The sequence below is a fragment of the Protopterus annectens genome, chromosome 2.part1 (genome assembly GCF_019279795.1).
Source record: "Protopterus annectens isolate FY-2018-M chromosome 2.part1, PAN1.0, whole genome shotgun sequence".
Lineage (NCBI taxonomy): Eukaryota > Metazoa > Chordata > Ceratodontiformes > Protopteridae > Protopterus > Protopterus annectens.
Window position 1 is genome coordinate 624,701,896 of NC_056729.1, and position 11,550 is coordinate 624,713,445.

At 42.4% G+C, this 11,550-nt stretch overlaps 1 protein-coding gene across 1 annotated transcript in view; it reads right to left on the minus strand.

The window, feature by feature from the left end:
• Positions 1-922: 922 nt before the first annotated feature.
• RPP21 (ribonuclease P/MRP subunit p21) overlaps positions 923-11,550 on the minus strand; it is a 314,500-nt gene continuing 303,872 nt past the window's right edge. Inside the window, exon 6 of the mRNA XM_044062370.1 lies at positions 923-7,863. Within this exon, the coding sequence (XP_043918305.1) occupies positions 6,875-7,863 (989 nt within the window). The 3' untranslated portion in view covers positions 923-6,874. The remainder of the gene's footprint in view (positions 7,864-11,550) is intronic.

Consider the following 11,550-nt stretch of genomic DNA (forward strand, 5'->3'; position numbering starts at 1 on the left):
CCCTATAAACACAGTCACTCACTACTAGGATGGTAGGGACTGGGCCTAAGGCCCAAGGGAAAAATTTTTAGTGAGTTTTAGGAAAAGGGAAAAAATTTACTGGGAATGGGATGGGACTACTCACAGTATAAAACTATTTAGAAAAACTAACTTAAAAAGGGGAAAAAAGCTAAGAAAAAACTAGTTTCTTTTCAAAAACTAACCTGAGCCGGTAGGAACGCACCTCGATCGCTGTAGCGGCAAACGAGATCTGAGGAGTTACCGCCTAGCATTGTGGGATATAGGGGAGCCTCGAGCCGGTGGAACTAGCTCTCGAGCTTTTAGAGTGGCCGAGTCGGAGCCAAGGATTGTCTCCGAACCCATCCAGCAAGAATGAAGGCGAGATAGACAACTTAACATGTACCCATTTTTCTACCTTATGGTCTTGCACTGCTACATGGTTGAACACAGAAATAATGGATTTCATACAGCACAGAATTGTTACTACTGATGCAACTGAAATTGATGCACACATTCTGTAAACCACAACATGCAAAGTATTTCCTTTAAAATACGCTCTTTCCAAGAGTTAAAAAAAGGGATGGAGAAATGAAAGACCATTTAACAGGGTTTACCAGGATAATAAAAACATGGTCACTCAAAAGATAAATGGACATTATAGATGAAGTTGGACAATATGTTGCTATATTACACAATCAGCAGCCACTGTGTATTAAAACATTACTGCTTGTTGTGCAACATTTGTCAGATCAAGAAGGGAGTGAAGACCAAAAAACATATCAACAGCAATCAGTGCAGGCTGACTGCAGCCCTTTTTTCATTCCTTTCAGTATTACTTTCAAAAACTTATCCAACACTACATGACAAAAGGCACAGCAAGCTGCACATTTGTGTGTAATGGAATTAAGCAAAAACTGCAATATTTGTGCAGTAAATCAAGAGAAAATGTTTATTCCATCATTCAGTGTTTAAACAAGGCAGAGAGGGGAAGAACAAGCACCAAACTGCTATCCCAAATATTCAAGTAAGACTGGTTGTGTAAGAACTTACCATAATAATAGATGTCCTTCTCTTCTCTGTTGCTGTATTCCTGACTTAAGGGACTTGCCTGCCAAGGCAACAACCCAACTTTGGCCAGTATACAAAAGTCTGTTAATACCAAAGGTGCGTGGTACATCTGACATTGGCTGACAGTCGTCCATAAGGGAGACGTATGCACGCACCACCCATAGAACTGAAGCCCCAGGCAGAGAGACAGTCTAAAGGAATGAAGATCTGTGCATCCAAGAAAGGTCAAAAGTGGGGGAAAGGACAGACTGTTGGAATACTGCAACAGAAAAAAGAAGGACATCTATCACTACGGTAAGTTCTTACACAACTAATCTATGTCCTCCTATTCTTCTGTTGCAGTATTCCTGACTTAAGGGAAATTACAAAAGCTCATGAGGAAAGGGTGGAGGAAGTGGCAGAGGAACTTTCAAGGAACCTATGGAGAATGACCCTGGCAAACCCTGCCCTGGACCTACAGATGGAGTCCAGCTTATAGTGTTTGGTGAAGGTGTGGACAGAAGCCCAAGTAGCGGTTTCTAGGATAAAGTTGGTATCCAAACCCCTAAGGAAGGCCCCTGAAGAAGATACTGCTCTGGTAGAGTGAGCTTTGACTGAGCCAGGGAGAACCTTACCGTGGCGGGTGTAGCAAAAGGCAATAGATGTGGATATCCAAGTAGAGATGGTCTGTTTAGACACAGACACTCCCACAGCCCGGTGACAGAAAGACAGAAATAATTGGTCTGCTTTCCTGAAGGGTTTAGTCTTATGTAAGTAAAACCTGAGCTGTCTGTGCACATCCAGAGTGTGCAGGATCCTCTCACTATTGTTCTGGGGAGAGGGAAAGAAAGTTGGCAAGTGAATTGCCCGGTTTAGGGACAATTTCATTGACAACCTTAGGCATGAATGAGGAATTGGTCCGCAAGGACACACTGTCTTTATGGAAAGACAAGAAGGGGGAGAAGCCATAAGGGCCTGTTAACTCTGAGACCCGCCTGAAGAGGTAATGGGCACTACGAGGATGGTCTTCCATGTGCAGTGTGTGAGTGAGCTAGAGGAAGCAGGTTCAAACGGTGCTTGAGTTTACTTCTTTAATACAAAGCTGAGGTCCCAAGGTAGAGCCACCAGTCTCCTGGGGGGGTCTGATATGAAGGACATTTTTGAGAAATTGTTTAGCTTCGAATCTGGAAGCTAAGGGATCACTTAGTGGTAAAAAAGCAGAAATGGATGTCAAATGAGCCTTGATTGAAGAGTATGTTAATCCTGGATTAAGCAATTCACACAGATAGGACAGAACCATAGGCAGGAGTGCTTTCAATGGGTCTTGATTCCTAGCTTGACACCAAACAGAGAACATCTTCCATTGGGAGAGGCAAGATTTTCTAGTAGGATTCCTGGCCTCCTGCAATAATTGAAGCAAATCCTCAGAGTAAAGGTGTCTGAATGGTATTAAGGTTCTATCACCCACAGAGTTAATTGGAGAACTTCCAGATGTGGGTGTAGGAGAGAGCTCTTGTTCCGTGTTAACATGTGGTGACTGCCCTTGGCTAGGTGAAACAGAAGGGGGAACCAATGCTGTCTTGGCCAATAGGGAGCCACCAGCAAGATTTCTTTCAACAGGACTTTGGGGATGAGTGGAAGGGGAGGGAATGCATGTGGGAATTTCCCCTTCCATGATACTTAAAGGGCATTCACTCTCCATGCCTGAGGATGGCATTTTCTAGCACAAAACAGAGGAAGCTGTTTGTTCATGGGGGAGACAAACTATCTCTGGAATACCCCACTGGTGGACAATGTTTAAGAACACATCCCTGTGAAACATCCATTCGTGGGCTTATGTCCTGGATCTGCTTAGGGTGTCTGCCACTGTATTCTGGCTGGAAAGGATGTACACCGCTTGGAGAAATACAGCTAGATAACAAGCTAGATCTGCACAGGAGATAGGATCTTGTACCTCCCTGCACCTCTCTGCTTGTTTATGTACCACAAGACTGTCAAGTTACCTATGTGTACACACAATCTCCCTGGTCTGATCAGTGACTTGAAGGTTTGGAGGGCTAAAATCAGTGCCATAATTTCTTTCACATTTATGTGTTTGTTCATTTGGGAGGAAGACCACTGCTCTTGAGCTGTGTGGAGGTCTAATGCCACCCCCCAGCCCATGTCCTAAGCATCTGTAAATAAGGTCTGAGTAGGTGGCATGGGTGAAGAGAGAAAGACCTGGGTTTACAGATAGTTCTGAGATCCACCACTGGAGCTCCTGCTTTAGACATGGGAGGAGCGGAACCAGATGTTCTAGATGATGAGCATGCTGAGACCACACTGATTTGAGGAATCACTGAAGTTTCCTCATGTGAAGCCTTGCCAGAGGAAGCATTGGGATGGTGGAAGCCATTAGGCCCAAGATCCTGAGGAAATGTCTGGCAGAAATCTGATTTAGTTGGAGTGTCTCTGCAAAGATTAGTGAGATCTCCTGAGCTTTGGAAGGTGAAGAGAGACTATTATGCTCAGGGTTTGTAATCTGCAGCCCAGAAATATGAGATCTTGGGCTGGGTCCAGTGATGATTTCTTGGAAGATGATGGCAAATCCCAGGTTTTGAAGAATGGCAGTTGCCATTTGGAAGGATTTATTCAATTCTGTTTGAGAAGTGGCTTGGATTAAGAGGTCATCCAGGTATGCAAAAGGCTACTACCTGAACTAGACATTTTATGTGAAGACTATTGGAGCTGTAGAGAGTCCAAAAGGCAAAGCTGAGAAATGACAGTGTGAGGATCCCACAGAAAATCATAGGAATCTCCAGGATCTGTGGTGAACTGGGATATGGAGGTAAGCATCCTTCATATCTATTGAAGCAGGAAATGCCTGAGGAAGGACAAGAGAAAACAGTGATTGTAGAGTTAACATTTTGAAAGAGGAGATTATGAGGAAACTGTAGTGGTAGGAGAGATCTAGGATTGGTCTCAAGCGTCCTTCCTTCCTGGGAACTAGGAAAAGATGAGAGTAAAAGTCCCTACCCTCTTCCCCAAGGGGAACAGGTTCTATGGTGCCTTGCTGTAGGAGTTCTAGATGACCTGGCAGGAAAAGGGGGAGCCGATCCTTTGGTGGTAGGGAAATTCCCCTGATGGCAGGCAATTTGTGCCAAACCATTTTTATGATACTTAACACCCAAGAGTCCTGAATAATGAGTTCCCAGGAAGGCTGGGACAGGGGAATTAAGTTGTTGCCAGAGTCACGAAGATGAGCCAGTTTGATCAAGAAAGGGCCGTTTGGTTATATGATGGGTAGAAGCATTGGAATTGGTGGGTCTTCTTAGCCATCTTTTGGGGGTCTAGATTGAGGTGCTCTGGATTGCCTGCATACCAAAGTTTGTTTTGCAGGATAATTCGTGTGAAATTTAGGCACAGGGGATACCAAAATGTGTTTTAGATCCTTAAGATATTTGATTTTTTTTCCTGCAGAGATTTGAAGAGCTCTGCAGAAGGTTTCCCAAACAGGGCATTATAATCCAGGGGAGCATACGTCTGTTTTGCCTTGATATCTTTATGTAGAGGTTGAAGCCTTAGCCAGGCAAATCTTCAAAGGACAGAAGAGGAAGTGGCATTCCTAGGAGGAGGCTTCTACTGCATCATAGGTGCACTTGATAGAATGTCTGGCTACTTGAGATGAGGTGGCAAGGACAGAGGATGCCAGGGCCTTATATGCAGAGCCTGGCATATCTGATACCAATTTAGAGACCTGGGAAAGGAGTTCCAAGTTGTACCTGGTCATGTATGTGTGATAATTTAAAGCTCTGAAGACCAGGGTGGCAGAAATATAGATTTTCTTTCCCAACCTTTCCAACTGTCTGAGGGCAGCAAAGAAGAGGAAGGAACGGACTTGGATGCCTTATCAGAGGCAACAGAGATAACTGTAGGATCTGCAGCATGTGCCTTAAAAAGGAACTGGCAGTGCTTGGGTACTCTGTAGTACCCATCAGTTTTTTAGGAGCAGGGAGCTGTGAGCCTGGGTGGGTGGACACATCCAGAAATGCAGGGATTACAGGAGGGATGACTGAAGGACTGGGGGTCTGAACTTGGAGGAGGTCATAATAGCACTTCTGGACCTCTGACAACTCTGTGGAGTCCCACTTGAAGTGTCCTGCCCTTTGGAGATAGTCTCCCAGAAAGAAATCTGCTCGATGGGGGACTCTGTCCCATTGGAGTTCTTTGGGGGAAGCATAATTTAAAGGGGAAGGAATTTGGGAGGAATAGTCCAATTCCTCATCCTACTCAGAAGAGGAGTCTTCATCACAGATAAGATGGGGCCTTAGGTCTCTTCCTAGGGATAAGAAGGCGTGGGCATAGGGGAAGCAGCATGACCTGATGGAGGCCTAATGGCCATAAAGGACTTGAAAAAGCCTTGAGAAAAGTTCAACCACTCCTTCAGTGGATCAGGAGAAGGAGAAACATGTTTGTTTTTTTTTTTTTTTTGTTTCTTCTTTGCAGACGTATTTATGCAGTGCAAAGAATGGGGGGCCAGACGTAGGCCTGCACTCTACAATATTCGATTAGACATCCTCTCTAATGACAATCTGGGTAATCACCCAATGGCCCTCCAACACTATAAGCCTCGGTTCCCCCTGGACGGAGACTGATGTTTGAGAAGCCTCTCGTGACATGCAAACATCTGGGGCCAAGACCGCCTGTGAAGCGAGCTCAATCTGTGTATTCAGATATCGCTTGGTAAGCGTCTCCAAGCTCTCATGTGCTTTGGGAGATGCATCTGATTCGGGAGGCGCAGGTTTGGATTCGGGCTTATGGTTTTTGGCTTTCCATTTTATAGGCTCGGTAGTCGGATCCAGAGGAGTGCCCATCGCGCTTTTTGCAAGAAGACTGAGACGTTGATTTTCAAGGTATATCGCAAGGGAGGATAACAGTCTTGAGAGATTTTGGGACAAAGGACTGGCAAATAGCACAGGATTTGTGATCGTTCTGAGGACAGAGGCAAAAAAGGCACAGAGTATGACTGTCTTTATGAGGAATCTTGTCATCCAAAGTCACACTTCCCCTTTTTGACTGACATGAACCTCAAAGATAAAAAAAAGGTAGCAAAAAACAAAGGTTTCCCCAACAGGGCACTTGATCTCAAGAATAGTGATTCCGACAGCAGAACGACATCAGGGACTGGTGATCCGACTGGTGGCAAAGAAGTTCTGAGGGTGCTGCATATGTACGTCTCTTATGGTCGACGTCTGCTGTAAGCCAATGTCAGATGTACCAGACACCTTAGGTAGTAAAAGAATTTGGTACACTGGCTGACAGTCGTTGCCATGGCAGACAACTCCCTTAAGTCAGGAATACTGTAACAGAAGGACATACTATATGCAACAGTGAGAACAAGAAATGTTGCTACAGACAAGAGACGAGAGATATGCTAGGGTGTCAACAGCACAAATGTGCTTGATTATTGCATTTGTTTGTGTTCCTGCTACTGATGGAATACTTCATAAACACTGTAATGAAGCAGACCGCCCTCAAAATGATCACTGAAGATTCTTACACAACCAAAGCAATGATGGTATACATGAAGGCGCCATGCACATCAAAGGGCAGGAATCAAAACACAGTCACTTTAAAGGAAAAGTGTCACTCAATCATGCAACACTGGTGCAAAAATCAGAGAACCCTTCAACTCCCAACAAAAAAGCTTGACAATATCAGCATATAATAACCAGAAAAACATTACGGCAATTGTCCTTAACTTCAAGCATCTTTGCTAGAAATAAATAAACTCAAATCTAAATAACATGAAAACAAAATGGTTCAACATTTCATTCCATATTTCACTTTAAACAATGTCCTGCTGCTGTCTTCCTGCTACCTGGCCACTACAGGAATTAGATGCGTTACGAGCAGCAGTGCGGCGTAGTCGGGGCATCCACTCTGACATGGAGGATGTCTTTCCAGCAGCCTCTGTTGTCACAGGAGAGGTTTTTGTGCTGCTGTTTCGGTCCCGCGGAAGTTTGTCTGGCGAAAAACTTGAGCCTGTGCGTCTGGAAAGTGCCAGTCCACTTCGAGATGTTTGCATCCCCCTAGAACTGGGTCGCAAATTAAGACAGACTTCTGTCATGTCCTTCACAGTCGCTACATTCTGGAACAAAGCTTCAGTTATATCTGCAAGGCCTGAGGAAACAGTTTGTTGCAAGGAAGCTACACTTGTGGATATAGTTTGTTGCAGGTTAGAAAAACCTGTGGCTAATGTCTCCTGTAACACAGTATGAGAAGTGGTAGCACTCTCCAGAGCCTGAAGCTGTAATTTCAAATGTTGTATCTCCTCTTGTAATCCCTCCTGCAAGGTATCATGTGATACAAAGCTGCTGAGTGCAGTTTGTTGTCCTTCACTGGTAGGATGGCAGAAAACATCTGATTGTAGGTGTGCCACAAGACAACTTTGGTCAGATGCTGAACACTGATTAGCACTATTACTTTTATCTACCAAAGAGGGCTCATCAAGCTCAGCAAGTTTTAGACTTTTGTCAGCTTTTTCACTGACATTAGCTTTGTCAATACCACTGTTAGGTGAATCAGAAGCTGAAAATCCATACAATGTATGTCCATTATCTTCAGTTTTTTGCTTCTGACTGCATGGTTCTTCTGGTCCCTCTACAGTGTTTTGATACTCCATCTTATCCTTCACTGGTGTTACAGACTTCAGCATTGTACCTTGCTCATGCTCTACAACAGGAACTGCAACCTCAAGCACCTTCTGCCGGGGTATAGCCTTTGAACTGGTAATACGTTTTGTGGTTTGTTTTTGTTCCTCTGCAGTGGGTTGAGCTAGAAAGAAATGAACATACTATAAAACTGAATTTAGACAATGAAAATTGTGTATATAAAGTTGGTATGCCACATTTTCAAGTAAATGCCAAGACTTTGCAAAGTGCTCACTAATATTAATCGTATTCATACACAGCACAGCACCACAATGGAAATGTTAATTCTGTACAAATAAAAAATGTATTACATGCAAGCCAATGATGGTGTGTCAATCCTATAAATTTAGAGGCTATACACAGAAAATAATATTTGCACAGTTTAACACAGACACTAACAACTCCTAGTGACATTCAATTTTCATCACCCATTGCTAAAAATATCATGGCAATTCCGTTTATCTAACTTTAAGAGCAGAAGGGAAAGGCTAGGATTTGTTAAAGGGATTCAGTATACAGTCCTGTTAGTTTTCACACAGCTTTCACTTGCTAACTGCAACACTGTTTAATACAAGTTGTTAACCCAGTCATCAGTGAAAATAGCCAACAGTGCCTAGTATGCCTGAATCATACCGCTCAACCGTACCAAATTCCTCGGTATTTACCAGTTTTGAGGGCAATATATTGGTGTGCCATGAAATGCAGAGTGGCCCACTTAATTTCTGACTCCCCCCTTTTTTTTGTTACCAGTTTACCACTTTAAATTTATGGCTGATATCATCACCCATCACCAGCCTACAGGGGTGTGCATGATGACATCAGTCATTGCCTGTTGGACTGGAGGGAAATAGGGAATTTGAACAGCAATGGAGGCAGATTTGCACAAGTTTTGCAGAGTCTGCCCAGCGCCCATATCATGCCCCAGGCTCCAGGTAAGAAAACTGTCATGTAACAGGCCTGTAAGCTTTCACTGTGCAATTAATTTATTTTAAGTCCATTTGTTGTTGCGCATTCAATTTCAGGCCGTTTCAGTTTATCCATTCATTATTGTGCATTTAGGCCCCGGACGTTTCAGTTTATTTCTATTTTATCTGTTGTGTAGGTTGCAATAGGTCGGTGGTATTAACCATTTCAGTTTACCTACTCGTTTTATCTCTATTTTATCTACTGGGCAAGTGAGTTGAACTGCAAGTTTCATCTGCTGCTGCTGAGTTGCATTCAAAAAGAAAGGATGGTGGCACTGAGATGGCAGTGGCCTCTCCAGTTGTGCACTTAGGTTCTTTTCATGCACTTATCTGTGTAGTCAAGTTGTGAGGCTGTTCGTCTGGCTGTGTGTGTGTCTGGTGTCAACGGCTTCGTTGTGATGTCTGTGGCATCACAATGTAGTTTTTCTGTTTTTTTCTTACCTTTGAAACTTGAAGCTGGGCCTGCATTGCAAGTTGGTGCGTTGGCTGCAGTTGCGAACGCGGTGTTTGCGGGCGTGAAATTCAAAATCAAAATGGGATTATGTCTTGCTAGGGAAATTCAGAGGTGAGATGTCGATATGGTCGGTTTTTGGAGCTGTGTGGTTGGCTGTGGAAGTTTCATCAATGGATCTGTGTATGGTTTGTTGGTTTTGATGTGCAGATGGAGTACCTTGTGGTTCCTAGCTGGACTGGAGAATAGTTTCTGGGCTAAGCGGAATGAGATTAAGCGGCAGCTGATGTTTTGTGTCTGCGGTTGGACTGGAACTTGATGTAGTTGGTACATTAGTTGTAGCAGTTGTATTTTTGGCACCTATAGTTGGCTCATACTGCTGTTTTTTATTGTTTTTACTGTAAGTGAAATTTTTTTTTTTTTTTTGCGGTTAAATGTTTGAGCTTGGAGGAATGAAATTTCGTTCAGCTGTGCAAGCAGTTGAATGACAATAAAGTTAAGCTTGTATATAACTCTGTGGCATACTTATTAACTGTTGTTACCTGCTCGTTGGCCATTTCAGTATAGTTTATTTTGGTGTGTGTCTTGTGCGTGTGTTTCAGCTGATGAACCTTTGCAGACACTTGTAACTGGCCTGAAACGCATGCGGGATCTCCTGCTTTGCAACAGATGTGTTTCCATGATGTTTATTAAAGAAAGAGGTGATCACTTACTGGTGCCCACACCCCCGGCTGGCCATTGCCAAGTTCCAACCAGTGTCTGATGCTAAAGTGCAGCTGTTAATGAAGAAGACAGCAGCTGTGAATATTGAACAGCTGCGTGGCAGACAGCACCAGTAAGTCACCGTGTGAATAGATAAGCAACCTGCAATGCTGCAGTTAGAGCTGCCAAAGGCAAAAAAAAAAAAAACATTCCTTATGACGGAAGCTGATCAGTAAACTCAATGCCCTCTGGTCTAAGGTGGCATTTTTTCAGTTATCCCCTTTCTTGGAGAAATGGGGTAGGGAAGCAGAAGTGGAGGATAGTGTAGAGTGGAAACATGACTATCAGTAACACGTGTGTGTATGAAGTGCTTTAAGGGATATATTAGCATTACTGAATTTTCAGGTCGGTTTTCAGGTGGACAGTTTTAATTAGGGAAGAGTCTATGGCGTAGGATTCACTCTCGTATTTAGAAAGCAAACAAGAAGTTTGCCTATCATTTTCACTCAGATAATCACTAATAAATAAATACACAACTCAGTGAATAGTAAAATATTCTGCTCTCAAAAGAGAAATGATCAATTACAGATGAACAGCACTGAGCTATGTTAATGCAGCAAGCTTACTGCCATACAAAGATGAATGCAAATATATACCACCTGTCTTGATTTTACTGTTTCACTACTTTTGCAAACACTGAAAGCACAATTAAACAATGCGGGGTGCTGAGAAAAAAAAAAAAAAAAAACAGTAAAGCCCTTTTATGGAGAATCAACTTATGCTACTGCAATGAGATGCTGCCTACCAGCCAAATAGCCATTTCTCAAACTCCTATAAACTGATGCAAACACTGCAGTAATATATGAAACAAGCTTGGAAGACTGAAACTCACCATAAAATTGCAGTGGCAGTTTTTTGCATTCATAAGATTATTAGGATTATTAGTTGATTTGATACTTACCAGGAGAAATATTGTAGGTGACAATATTTGTATCTGTATATATACACATATTTATACACATATTTATGCACATATTTATATATATATATATATATATATATATATATATATACATATACACACACACACACACACATTTTATATACACACATATATATATATATATATATGTATATATATTTATTTATTTATTTATTTATATATAGATACACTATATATATATATATATGTATATATATATATATATATATATTTATATATATTTATTTATTTATATATAGATACACTAGACAATCTCAATGTACTGAAAAGTTGAAATTCAGAACATCGAGACCGAATAGTGGAAAGTGCAGTTAAGCAAAACTACACTGTCAAATTCGCAAATGTCGAATCCGCCGCTATTGTGGTGACATGTGGTGCAGTTTGTGGATTTATCAGGGGTTTTAGGTAAGGGTTGTGTGTTTGAGGATAATGGGAAGGGATTTTAGTGTGTCTGCGGTGGTATTTTTTGTGTGTTTAGTGCGACCTCGGAGATAGAATATTTAAGTAGTGGAGTGTGGAGGGGGGGCTTGCCCCCGTGCTTATATAGGTAGGTTTGGGGGTGTTGTTATGTTTCTTTAGTTATGTAGGTCTCTGTGTGTGTGATTATTGCCAGGCTTTTGCGAGTGTGAGAATGATCATGATTGTAGTATTCGTGATTGTGGGTTTTAGTGTATGGGGGATATTTCAAGA